The 14,042-nt window shown below is 41.8% G+C and overlaps 1 protein-coding gene across 1 annotated transcript in view; it reads right to left on the bottom strand.

Annotated features, from left to right (window-relative positions):
* Positions 1–14,042, bottom strand: part of faf1 (Fas (TNFRSF6) associated factor 1) — a 58,255-nt gene that overhangs the window by 25,315 nt on the left and 18,898 nt on the right. The window contains exons 8-12 of the mRNA XM_086048060.1: positions 11,829–11,915; positions 3,639–3,734; positions 3,392–3,515; positions 3,199–3,262; positions 3,014–3,095 (exon numbers count right to left, since the gene is read on the bottom strand). Of these exons, the coding sequence (XP_085904186.1) occupies positions 3,014–3,095; positions 3,199–3,262; positions 3,392–3,515; positions 3,639–3,734; positions 11,829–11,915 (453 nt within the window). The remainder of the gene's footprint in view (positions 1–3,013; positions 3,096–3,198; positions 3,263–3,391; positions 3,516–3,638; positions 3,735–11,828; positions 11,916–14,042) is intronic.

The following is a 14,042-nucleotide window of genomic DNA, read 5'->3' as shown; positions in this document are numbered from 1 at the left end:
TAGGGGTATTTTAATAACTTTTTAACCAACTGCCAGCACTTGATTGACGCTGTATTTTTAAAGAACACTAAGGGACATGGGGAGTAAAACGGAGAACCATGCAGGGACGCAGTGGGAATGACAGCAAAGACCAGATAGCGATTGTAATACAGATGGGCAGCTCAGTCTGGAAAAGCAAACACTTCAAAATGAAAAGCTCAAATGACCGATCTAATGACCTTGCAGACGCTGTGGGAAAACACATTGAGATCAATGACTCGCCACACAGGAGGCTCGCTGAAAACATCTTACGTCGTACAAACGGAAACATCGTCAACTTTTAATCTCTAAATCTCTGCGACTTTACTGATCTTGCTGGTTTGGATTTCATGCTTGGAATTGAGATGGCTTCTTTGAAACGTCTGTGGCTGATAAATAACAGGTAGTGTCATACCTACTTATTATTCAGTGTTTCAGACTCTTTCAAGTTCACTTATTGAAGCAAGACAGAGTAGCTTGTGATTCAGACCTCTACATCTTATGTATGTATGCACTCATCAAGATGCCAGCTGCCATCTTGGTTGTGCTCTTTCCTCTTGACTCTGAAAGGCTATTGCCGGTTTCTAAAGCGGATACTTGGCAGAGATAAATCCCTGAACTCCCCACTCCAGCGAGCTATGAATTTTGATGTGTCTTTGTGTGTGGCAGACAGCGGAGGAGTGGCGAGCAGAGGAGAGAGGGGTTAGAGTGATTAACCGCTGCGTTGATGTGGATTTAGCAAGGATCGTGGTTAGTGATGGGTGGCCTATCTCTCTCTGTTCGCTCTGACTAACCGCTGATCCCCAAGAGGGCTCAGCTCAGCTCAGGTCCGCGGCCCAAAGCATTTTCATTAAGGATGGATTGAGTGCATCTCAACAGCCATGCGCCGCCATCAAACACACGTCTTCAGAAACACTTCATCAAATGTAGTGTTTTGCTTAGTGATTAGCCTCTCCCAGGCTTCGAGAGAGTGCCACTGATTCCTCTGTTTATAAACCCATTGTGTATTTCTAGTTCACTTCAATACGCCCTTAATGAAGGAGGTTCTTTCTGCGACCAGGTCAGAAAAACAAGGTGGCTGTTCAACTGGAAGCAGAGACCTGGGACGGTCGGACGGATGGCAAAAGTGGCGATACGATCTTGCACATATGGAAGCAAACTGCCAAACAAGAGTTTTGCGGCCTGGCGTCTCGGATGGTTGCGACAAAACAGGACAAACAAAGAGCAGCTCAAAAAGCTTCTGTTTTCTTCCAAAATTCTTTGCACACATCCATCTTCTCCAAAGCCACTCTAACCACAGCACAGTTGGCAGGCTAAATCAAGCTTCCCCCGGACTAAAACAAAAAAAACTGTGAAAATGGTTTTGCCCCCGTGTGGTTGTGAGTGGAGTAGAGAGAGGGTGAACACCAGGGAGAAGGCGGCCATATTGCACTGGCTTAGGAGAAGGGATCAGATGAGAAGCAGATGAAATGCTGAGATTCTCCTCAGTGTTTTTTTTTTTTTTTCATCTCAATCCTCCACTGTCACCATATTTACTTCTGTCCTCTCTGACTTGATCGCTCCATCTCCAAGCTTCTCTTTCTGCCCATCTCATTGTTGTGCTTTTCCACCATCCCTCGTTCTCTCGCTGTGAACCGGGTGATCTGAACTCCCCTAACATCTTGCTGTGTCCTCACAGTCTAATGAGAGTGTAATCCACACAAGCTGTCAGTTGATACGTGCTTCCTTAAAAGGACAAAAGCCGAAAAACACAAGGGGGGAAAGTGGACATCTATAAATAAACCTCTGCAGCCAGGGTGAACATTTCACGGCTTTTGGTGAAATTATAATCAGCGTGGCTACAGACTCACAACACCATACAGGGTGCAAATAAGAGTAAATACTGTATTGTGAAACTTCGAATTAAATTAATCCCATCGTCTTTGTTGGTAACTTTGCTGCTTAACTCATATTTTGCATTAATCATATCGCCTTGTTTCAACAAGTGGGCATGCATAGAACATATTCTTGAAAAGAAATATGCCTGGGTTGACTTCCCTTTAATGCTGGGCTATTGAATGTGAATGTGCAACTGCATGAGCAGAATAAATGACACCACACAGTTGAACTGACACTGGGGCTTCAAACAACAACAATTTGCAACACACAACCTGGACACACTTTCCTGGAGAAACACACTGAAATACTTAAGAACCTGTCTCACCGTTCTCTAAAACAATAATAAACCATTCTGTAGTCTACGGTATGTCAAGGAGAGTACACCCAACATATAGAAACAACTTGTCATATTGACTGTTATGTTTCAAACTTCCCACCAGTTTCGCTGAGAGGGAGAAAAATGTAGTATGTCCCCTGACAGATACAAATAATATCTTGCTCAGTGTCTGATACTCCTCTATGTTGTCTTAGGCCAAAAAGCAGCTCAAGACATGTGATGTTGAAATTAAGATGACATGAAATGAAAATGCGAGTAGATTTTGGGTCAGCAAGTGCTGTATATGGATAAAATATGTAAATATGCTTTGGAAATCAAAATATAGTGGTTCATCAAAATGTAACTAGGTTATTAGGAATTTGACCAAAATTGGGAGGAAAAAAAAAAAAAGAAACCTTGGGAAGTCAAGGTATCATCATGTCATGATATCAGCAAATCAGCATGCCTCACTGGAGATCTATTTAGCCAGCATTAACTCAAAGCAGTTGAGACTCCAGCTTTGGGGGTGAAAAGCACACCTAAAGCCCGTAACTCACTGAGGGTTTGCAAAAGTTTGCACATGTGGCAATTGCAAACAATTTTATGTGCAAACGTTTTTGCCAATAAAAGACTATTGTTTCAAGATCTCATCCATACATCAATTTTCTATGGCAATTGTCCTCATTAGGGTCGTGTGTTAGCAGGCACGGTACACAATTATATTAACTTAATTGTTAACATTATTACTGTCATGTATAGCGATTGCAAAGGTCAAAATACTACTGAAAAGTTCTGACTCACTTCTCTGGCTTTGCCATAGAAGGACTCTTGTGACGCTGCCTCCAAAGACCCAATGAAGAACATTGGATGGTTTTCTCCATACCTGCAGAAAACACACGCATAGTACATAAACATATTACATGCTAACAGTCTATGGCATTCTACTATATTGGGTTTATGTGACGAACATACATTACTGAACTCACCTTGAAGAAAATTCAGCAGTAAAGTGCAGTAAGGCATCAGCTTCATTCTCACTATTCTCTGGCACTGCACGGGCAAAATTAATTGCCTGGTCAGCCTTGTGATGTGCTAGCAAAGCTTCAGCACAATAGCTCAAAATGCCATTAGGGACAACAGAATTTTGCCGAAACAGTACAACAATGGTCCTGTACATACTCATAGGCGTTTTCCGACAGCTGGAGGAGCCCGTTCCGAACATCTCTGAGTCATCCACTCCAAACTCTGACGCGTCCTCAAAATCATCCCCCTCGCTGTCGCTCACCATGTGGACATCTGCGCACTGTGAATGTAAAATGCTCATTTTAACAAATGTCAATAACAGACGCATCTCTTAACCATGTTTTTTCAGTTTGTAAATACACACAGGACATGGTTGCATTTGTGTGTGTGTAAATCTAAATACCTCTTCTGTGGGCTCCTGGGCATTGGCTGGTGAGGTCCTTCGACAAACAGTGAGGTGATGGCAGGGATAGTTGATGCCAGAGGCAGCTAGCGTTATCTACGACGGGAAATAAAGAGCCATTCATTGACACCTTAGAATTTGCAAAGTTAGGCCCACATCCCGCTGACGTCAAAATAAAGGGCAGTATTTGTGGTACTGTATTTTGAAAGCAGTACTTTAATTTTGATGCTGAGTCTACATTAATGAGAAATAAAATGAACTTTTTTGATTTTCGGCAAATTGCTGCAATGACACAATGAAAAAAATTCAAGGAGTCTGAGTACTTTCCGTACCCACTGTATGAATACATAAAAATGGATATGGAACACAATTGAAGTTAACATGTTGATTGGCCTTTGACAACCATTACAGTTTCTCACACAGCCCATTTGGAAAATTAAATGCCCAATTCTGACTTAGAGTATATGTAATTATTGATGTAGTAATTCATCGTAACTAAAGACGAGACGGTAGCTCATTCATAAGAACTCGGTGATGATCAGTTAGGTAGTTTTTGTTCAAACTTGCCAGACGGATCAAAAGTAGAACTAGAAAAACAACCTCTCTAGATGAGTTACAAAAGATAAGAAAAACCAAGAGCATTTTTAATGAAATGACTGTCATTTAAAACTATATACTAATGATCTGCCAAATCCAAAGTCAGGACTGAAAATGTCAGAATGCAGTAGGGACTAATTACAAAAGGTATCTGCAGGCTTAAGCCCAAGGGACATCAACAATATGAGCTGTACAAAGCAGAGTGAAACCAAAGACACCTGCTTTTAAACAGCGACCGGAGATTAATTGCCATCATATGACAATATGGGGACACAACAACTGAAAAAAATCAGAGTCAATATTTCCTCAACAAGATAACATCTTAATTGCCGTCAACAAAACCCATTAAAGGCATGACTGGCAGTACTATCTTGCCATCTCCTGCAACCTGAATGATACCATTGTCCTAACGATACAACACTATATTCACTGACATGTGCTAATTGTGAGAGAGAAAGTGAATACAGAAAGCCCAGATGCAGACTCTTTTTCTGGGAGAGTGAACTTCTAAAAAACAGGACTGAGTCAGGGCACGCAGGCTGGGCTGGGGCGGGGGTGGTGGGGTAGAAAAGAGGCAGAGGAGTTGCTCGTCCCCTGCAGAGGTGCTGTGATCTGTTCGGACACACAAAGGGCAGCTGGACGTGGTTGAATCAGGACACGATTACATGCAACGCCAATTGAGTCTGAAAAGGCCTGCACAGACCGCATGGAGTGTGTGTGTCTCTCTCTCTTAAAAAAAGAGAGTGGCTCTTCATGCAGGTCTACACTTCTATGGCAAAATAGAACACAATGACCACTCGACCGTGTCAGCTACATTAAAATTTTGGTCTGTTTTGCGGTGTAAGCGACAAGATACAATTCCAATGTACACTACACCATCTTCAGACACCCCTCAAACAAGAGTTTGTATTCGCCCAAAAATGGTAGGGAAAGTAGGCTGAAAACAGTAGAGAGCTCTTAAGTTAAAACGATTGGCGCGTTAAAACTATATAATCCAGACATTTGGTTGTAGCTAAATAAACTTAACATTTAGATTCCAAGTCAAAACTGCATGACAGCCTATCGTCACTAAGGGCTGTTTACTGCTGATCATATTTATCAATTCCACTTTTTATTCACAAGAGCATGTTGTGAGAGTGAAAATGCCAACTTTGAAAACAAACCCATCTATATTATAATTCTATTTTAAACTCTCAGCATTGCCGGATGTGTTTGCCACTAAAAATTGTTTTTACTGTGATCAGTGTATAAAAACACACTTTTGGGGAAAGGCCAGCAGGGCATGAAGTTGGTTCGCATATGAGCGGTCCAAAACTTTTCAACAACAAAAAAAAAAACTCAATTGACTTAACTTGACTATCGTGTAGTGTGTCAGGTGTAAAAAGAAGCTGATAAAAGACAAATCAGATTGTGTTTCTTGTGTATTACCAATTTGTAGTGAGTGTACTTGAGTGTAAGCGTCACAGCCCAGGAACACCAACGACGAACACTTAACTGGATTGGCTCATATTTGCTCATGTAACTTAACTCCACCTTGGTTAGCACTCTGGGCCTAGGCATTAAATAAACATGCAATTCATATTTCTCAAAGCCTAAAGTGATGGAAAAGGATTTGCCATTATCAGACTATGAAGAGTTTAATGAAAAAAAAAAAAAAAAAAAAAAGGACAAAATGAACAGGGCCGCGAGTCTGATTTGAGAGGTGAACGGGAAGTGGGGGCAAGAGATGTTGTAGGTGTCGAGATGGACAAACACGAAAAGGATCGGAGTCTTAAGCATGAGAGGAGAAGGGCCCGACTATTCTGCCAAGTTCCCCCCATCGAGTGGCACTCAAACGTGAGAATCTTAACAGCGGCCGTCGTGAGGATCTCCATAAACCCTTTACTCACACTGCTCACAATGAGGGGCTTTGGTCTGAGTGCCTCATAAGTGTATAAATAAAGTTGATCACTTCCCCTGTCAAAAACAGCCTGCGGGCTTTGGGGGCTGACATGGATGCAAGGAGGGGAGGGGAAAAATTGGGAGTGGGAGAGCCTCTCAATCCTCTTCCTCGCTTTGACCCCATGGCTTCTTCCAATGTTGAGGTACACAAGTGCAGCTTGAAGGCTCAGTGGTGAAATGTGGAAACAAGGCTGAAGCGCCGCAGGGCATGAGAGGATGGGGTGACGAGGTTAACCCCCCCAGAGCCACCCCGCAAATTGGCCTCTCCCACATCTCCTCACAAAAGGACCTGGCTTCTCTTTTTTGGATTCTTTTAATTAACACTTGCATTGAGGGTCCAAGCATTCAGTGGCCGATACAGGAAAAGAATGTCTGCTCCACACCACCCCCGCCCCCACTTCCACTCCTCTGTTACCTCTCTCCCCTTACACTCTTTTCCCCTTCTCTACCTTTCCTTTCCTCCCTTCATTCTTTCTGTGTTTCATTTTTTTCTTGTGTACACAGTGTTTGGATTAGGGAGTCTGGCAGTTGTGAGATAATGACTGCTGACAGCCGTGCTGATGGTACGCCAGTTCCACCTTCCTCTGCTATTTCTTCGATGGGACGAGTGAAGAAGAGAGGGCACATGACAAAATGTCTTTGCGGATGGAACTGATATGTGGCTCACAAGTTCCCTTCTACGGTGTGCCTTTAAAACCACTACCAACACAATGAAAGTTATTTTTGAGTACATGACAAAAATACATGAGGGCTTTTTAATGAGGAGGGGAAAAAATGGAAACTGCAACAGACGGAACTTGAAGCTGAATGTCACCTGAAGGCAGACAATCAAAAGAGGGAGCGGTCTCCTGAGTTTACAGCTCAGCTGTGTTGTTATGGAAACCAAAGCCCCCTCTCCACCTCCAAACAATAAAACTATGATTTCATAGGCCACTGTCAGGTAGAGGAGGATTCCATTAATGCCAGCTGGGAAATGGAGAGAGGGGCTGGCCTACAAGGCGAGGCATCTCTCGGGCTCTGCAGCATTAATACATTAGCAAACACCATGAAACACTACATAAATGTCAGCAATTACAGGACTGGAGGAAGGATGTGTTGTAGAGGGGGTTGAGGGCTTGAGAGGATGAGGGGATGTAATAAAAGGATCCTGCCAATCACTCCTACTGGTCTAGAGGAAGCACTGCCAATCATAAAGAATCATGAGGCCCGCATGGAAAGTCTCCACAAGGTAACTGGAGCAGAAAAGCACATGGAATAACACAGCAAACTGAATAAACTCTTGTCCAGTGATATATGAGCATTATCCATCCTGATCTAATTTCAAGGTTCCTTAGAACCTGGAATAACTTGGAGAACAATAAACAATGAAACACATTGAGTAGACAGTACCAAGGTGACGCAACACTTAAAGCTGGTTCCTCCAAAATGTGAGAATTTCCCTCTGACAAACTACTTGCCTGCACTTAAACAACACATGACACAATTACATGCACAATGGCATGACTCCAAAGCCTCTTTCATTCCTCAAAAGAAGAACAAAGCGAGAAAAAGGAGTTAACATCCCAATGAATTAAGCAGGAGCAGTGAAATGACTGATTTCACACAGGTAACTTCACTGCTGTTTGCTGTGGCGAAAAATCTTACAGTGGAAACGCTAAATTATAAATGTGGTACACTTTCAACCAAAATTGTACCACAACAATCCGTCACCAAGCTCGTAACTCAATATAGCCTACTCATATCAAATGAATTTCCCAAAGTTTATTATGTCTATTTAACGAAAACAATTAGCCCAGCACTGCTAAATATATACAAACATAAAACAACAAAGAAGAATGTAAAGCAATAAACTGGTTTCATAAATGTAATGAAGCTAAGTCACACGCACTGAAGTACATTCATGTGTTTATGCGTGCCTTTAAGAAGCATGGCCTTGTGAGTGACATCAGAAGCTGCACCCTATCAGGAAGGCCATTGACCAAGCGGTTATTTCAGTGTTAGCGTCTGCTCCGTGCTCCTTGCGAGTGTTTTCATTTGTGTTTGACCTATTGCCTCATTCAACAAACGGCTGAAAGTGCATCTGCGACTAGGGCTCCCCCCAATCACTCGTGACCACCTATGTGAATTTTGCTTCGGCTTGTCGTCAAAGTTTGGGGACTCGTAAATCAACGTATGGCAGTCAGGGTTGTTACTGAAAATTTTACCTGTACAATTAAAGGTTGAATGTGTGCGTACGTTATTTCCTAAGCATTTATTTTGAGTCAACCAGCATCAAGGAGAGCACGTGTAAAACTATGGAGTATCCACTGTACTTGTCAGTTGATGTTACAGACACGGATCTGTTGTACGGATGAATTGGAGTTCGATATTCAACCCTAGACACAGTGTGTAATACGAATAATTGCAAAAACAAATACACACCAATGTAAATTCAAGCAGATAAACACAGTAATATAACACAATTAAAGAGAGGAAGTAGACTTAAGCGGCAATCGATGCCAATGAAGGCAAACTGGTGTGTGGAGCGAAACGTAATCTCGGGCCTCTGGGCTGCCATGTTTATTGGCCCAAACCCCGGGAGATGAACTGGGCTAATGAGTTAGACACTAACACTGGCTCCCTACCCACCTGCTTGGCCAGCCAAGTCAGAGGCTTTCTCTGTTAATACCGTCAGACGTTTCAATAAGGGGCCTAAGGCTGAAGCAGAGACCATTATTACACTTCTGTCTCTCTGCTTTTTAATATCGCCTCATCCAGGTGGTGAACAGGCCTGGGATGCCTCGATAGGTTGCAATGGCCATCATATCCAAATCTACCAGCGGGGAGGCCACTGATGGACACTAAATAGGATAACACCCCCCAAAAAAACAAACTGTAGAATATAAGATGTTGGCTCATGATAAAAGACAACAAAATGTCCTTACTGATTTAACAATACGTTAATTATTGTGTGTATCAAGAGCTGGTTCAAACATTTTAATGACTTTTAACTCATTCACTGCCATTGACAAATTTACTTCACAGTCCAGCCATTCAACCCCAGGAACTTATTTATATTTTTTTTCTGTTTTTTTCAAACGTTAGGGTAAAAGAGGGTCTGAAAATGTCTGGCAGTGAATGAGTTAATTAGTTATAGGACTAGAAACCACTGAGTCTGCTCAATAGCACAAACTCCAACAATAATAAACATTGTTAAATTCATACCTCTGTGATGAACTTTAAAAAAAAAAAGGAAGAAAAAAATGATGATTGCATTGGACATTATTAATACGATGTATGTGGTGGTAGCATGTTTTATGATTGCCTAGTCTTTGATGAAAACAATAAATAATGAACATTCACCATTTAGATAACTTTTACTCATTCACTGCCAGAGGAGTGAGTTCCTGGAATTGAATGGCTGGACTGTGAAGAGACAAATAAGTATGTCATTGGCAGTGAATGAGTTAAAGGTCTAAGAAATTAGTTGTTAGTATTTATAGTGAGATAAAAAAAATATATATATATATAGATAAGCACTTTAAAGGTAAAGGCTATAAGGGCATCTCCAAGCAGATTAATGTTCCTGTGACTACAGTTGCACATATTATTCAGAAACTGGAGCCACCTTCTTTGGACGTGGCCGCAGTAAAATTGATGATAAATTGAAGAGACAGATAGTATTAATATAAGAACCTGCAAAGAAATGAAACGTGAACTCCAAGGTCAAGGTACATCAAACAACCAAGGAGGACACCGCTGTTGAAAATTAATGATAAAAAATCGAGACTGGGAATTGCCAAACTGCATGAAGACAAGCCGCATAGCTTCTGGAGAATGTCCTGGTGACACAGCAGACAAAACTGGAAATTTTTGGTATGAGGCACAGCAGCGCTATGTTCACAAATGCTAAAATGAAGTATACCAAGAAAAGAACACTGTCCCTACTGTAAAACATGGAGGAGGCTGTTTTGTTCTTGGGCTGCTTTGCTACATCTGGCACAGACAGGCTGTCTTGAATCTGTGCAGGGTACAATGAAAACTCAAGACTATCGATGTGTTCTAGAGAAACACTCAAGAATGGCTAAGAGGAAAACAGACTATAGTAAACACCTGCATACACGCAGTTTAGCAGCTGTAAATTTGCATCTTCAACGATTTTTTTATTTTTTTTTTATTTTTGTATATTTTTTGTTTAGGTTTTTTTGTCACCCCCTTACCCCAGTTTTTGGGGGGTAAAACTGCATATTGAAAGTTTATCTGTGTTTTTTGAAGATTTTCCTACGTTTATATTCCCCCACAATGCATTTCAATTGGCGTCAATTATATGTAAATTTTCGCCATTCATGGGCTGGTCCTGTCCCGAGCCCCCTATTGCGGGGGTCCACTGTATTCTTAAGAGGCCTTCTATGAGCCCTAATCAAAATCTTATTGGACATCTGTGGAAGGAGCTGAAACATGCCGTCTGGAGAAGGCAATGTTCAAACCATTGAGAACTGGAGGAGTTTGCTCATGAAGAGTGGGCCAAAACACCTGACGACAGGTGCGGCAGTCTCACTAAAAGCTACAAAAATAATTTGATTGCAGTGATTGCCTCAAAAGGTTGCACAACAAAATATTAAGTTAAAGGTTTTTTGTCCGGGCCTGTTTCATAATTTTTCTTTTTAAAAATAATGCTGTTGAACTGTAAGTGTAAAGGAATGCCTAAATTTCATTTATTCATTTTATTTTCTTTAAAATGTATTATTACTTTTGGGAGATTAAAAAATAAGGGGTCATTAGAATAATAAAGCCAGCAACCTTGCCTAAAATCTTTGCACAGTACAGTATAGCTACATAAATTTTAAAGAACAACTTAAATCAAAACTGAAACCGTAGATAAGTTGCCCTTGTAAATGCAGCTCCAAGTAAAAAAAAAAAAAAAAAAAAAATGGAAGAAGCCAATACCGATTCTTCAAACTAAACAACAATCACATAGCTCTAAAAGGAAAACGTTAGCTCAGGGTGTACCTAAGAATATATGCACAACGGCTCCACAGTGTAGCATGATAAACCATCCCTTACAATTAGCATGGGAACACATACGCTGTCAAAGACCGTGTGAGACAAAAGAGGTCAGAGGTTCCTCGAAGTTCTACTTCTGATCAGCTTGACTGTGTGGAGGAAGAATAGCCGGGATGGACGACCTCGGGATGAGTGAGGTCAGTGGGACTCAATGATGTGAGCTATAATGTCCACAGAAAAAGGGCACATGATGGGAGCGGTCTGTGACATCTTAATTAGCTTCTGACAGATGGCTTTGGCATGGCACAGTTACGATGAATTTTGCAAGTATTAGGATGCCATTGCGGTAAACCATGGATTGTAATCTTAATAGGATTTAAGACCACAGTCTTGGATTCAAGCACGAGAGAGCATGCCCTACAGGCAAATACTGTGTATGTTAAAATGAGGGAATCGTTAAGGATTAAATGTTTATAATAGAATGTCTACGCATAAATGACCCTTCACATATAAAATCTCTGACCACATGAAGCCATTCGCAGTTAAAAGCAAATCAAAGCAATAGGTGGCTCTACCCCAAGATGTAAGAAGCGCACAATCCAACCACTACACGAAAGAGACAAATAACGCAATGTGTTGTCCAAAAAGTCAATTTCAGTGGCTTCTTACAGAGTCATCAGATGCTGATGCTGGCCATCCTTCCCACTGTTGATGCCGTACTGGGATGTTGGTTAAGTCTGACACGTTCCTCTTCACCTGCGAACACAAACAATAGCTATCACTGTATATTAGGAGCCCACATACAGCGTAGCTAATGACAACTGCATTGACACAAATGGTTAGTAATAGTAAAATCTGCAACATTAAATGTTTTAAGAGTAATTAAATAGTGAATACTAAGAAGGCCTGCATCAATGAATCCTGTAGTTAGGGTGCAGGAAAAGAAGAAAAAAGGCAGAGAATGAAGGAAAACAGCCAAAGGATGAAGCCACACCAACAAGGAAAAAAAAAAGAAAAAAGGGGGGGTAGTGTTTTTAGCATTCCTCAGATGCCATAGCTAATGCCCAGTATCAACAGCCCCACGTTCTGAAATGAACAGTATTTCTCTCCCCCCATTCACGCGCGGATGCTGTATCTGCATCAATTAATAACATGCCATGCTTTTAAACAGTTAGCAGCCAGCAGCGCCTGGCCCAAGGGGTGCCGCGCTGTACCGTCCAGCGCATTGTTGGTTTAAAGGCCTAACGCCAGCCTGATGTGCGCCAGCCGAAAGGTGATCAAAGCCCACCGGCGTCTGAGCACTGGCGGCCGTGGATTCTACAACATTTGCTTAAGCGAGATCCACAGTTTTCAGGCCCGCGGGGCTGGACACTGATGCTGAGAAAACTGCCCATTGTAGGGCAGAGCCCATGGGTCAAATCCCGTCTTTGTAAAAAGTACTGAGGAGAGATGGATCCCCGAGCACATGAAGGGCTGCTGGTCATGGAAGTGGAAACTTAAAGAATGCTACAAACACAACGTCAATGTCAATGTCGAGCACAAGGCTGAAACACTGGGTTGTGAAGACTACAGGGGCAACGTTTGTCCTAGGCTAGGAGACACACATCAGATAGCAACAATATTAAGACCACTTGCGCAGTCTAATGAAATCCAACCCAATATCTCCATTTTTTTGAAATCATTACAAAGAGAGAAAATTATTTATTTTCAATTATTTTTCACTGTACTTTGCAGTGTTGTACAACTACACTGCTTCAATGCTGAGAGCTAAAAGTTACACAATAATAAATCTGAGAGCGTCAGTCAAAAATTAGCATTAACAAAAGGCAGCTTTTTTTCATAATGCCTATGTTGTGACTGGCGTATTTTTTCATTGGGCCTGGCACCGTAGAGAATTACAGCAGGCCTTAAAAATAAAACAAAAATAATAAATGAGTGGCAAAATCCACCCTTTGTCTATCAATTGTAAAGCCCTCTCACCATACTGCTCAGAGCCGACCCTCATGAAGAGAAGTCATAGGCAGGATGGAGGGCTCGGGGTCAGAGCGGGTGGCCAGTGTTATTACAGAGTGTAATATCTATGTTTGACCAGCCGCACTACAGGGATTTGCCTGACCGCCGAGCCACTCGATGAGAAGAGGGGTAAAGGGAGGAAAGGAGAGGCATAAACACTAGTAATGAAGAGGCTGCTGTCAGAGGTTAAAGCAGCCTGAGAGAAACAACAAATGCCCACCACAGACAGAGTGAAGGTGAGAGGTGGGGACAGAGGAGAGTGGAGACAGAAATTGAAAGTAGAGGACAAGCTGCTCCCTTTGTGGAAGGAGAACGCGGCAACGCAATGGACCGTCCCACCTGCATAAACTCACCTGCAATACACTCAAAGTCACAACGTTATGGAACGTAAGACTACACAGCATGCTGCACTCCACTTGTCACATCTCCAAGTATTTAACATATGTAGCAGTACCTCACTGAGCTTTAACACAGCATTTAGCCAGCGTCTAGCACTGCCCAAAACAATACAGCAGCAATACTGTCTAATACTGCCCCCTGTCTTCCATAACGGTAATCTAACCGGTGAAGATTTAAGAAAATGATTTTTTTTCCCCCTTGGTGACATAACGGTCAAAATAGAATTATTACTTTTGACATTTGTCCCCAAGAAAAAAAACAAAAAAAAAACAATCCTTGACATTGTGAGCAAGGCATGATGCCAAATATTGAAGGACAGTTGAAGCTCATGATTCTAAATAATAACAACGATGGAGTTGAAAATACAGGAGCTAAAGGTGCAAATGTATTTAAGGGAAACACCATTTCAAATTGTGGCGTTCCGATAGGGGTGTTTGGGAAAGTCATTAAGAACACTGGCCTGCCTGGCTT

This window comes from Filicampus tigris, chromosome 12 (genome assembly GCF_054856515.1).
Source record: "Filicampus tigris isolate MCC_2025a chromosome 12, RoL_Ftig_1.0, whole genome shotgun sequence".
In the NCBI taxonomy this organism is placed as follows: domain Eukaryota; kingdom Metazoa; phylum Chordata; class Actinopteri; order Syngnathiformes; family Syngnathidae; genus Filicampus; species Filicampus tigris.
The sequence above is the reverse complement of the archived record's forward strand: the minus strand, read 5'-3'. Positions and strand labels throughout refer to the sequence as shown.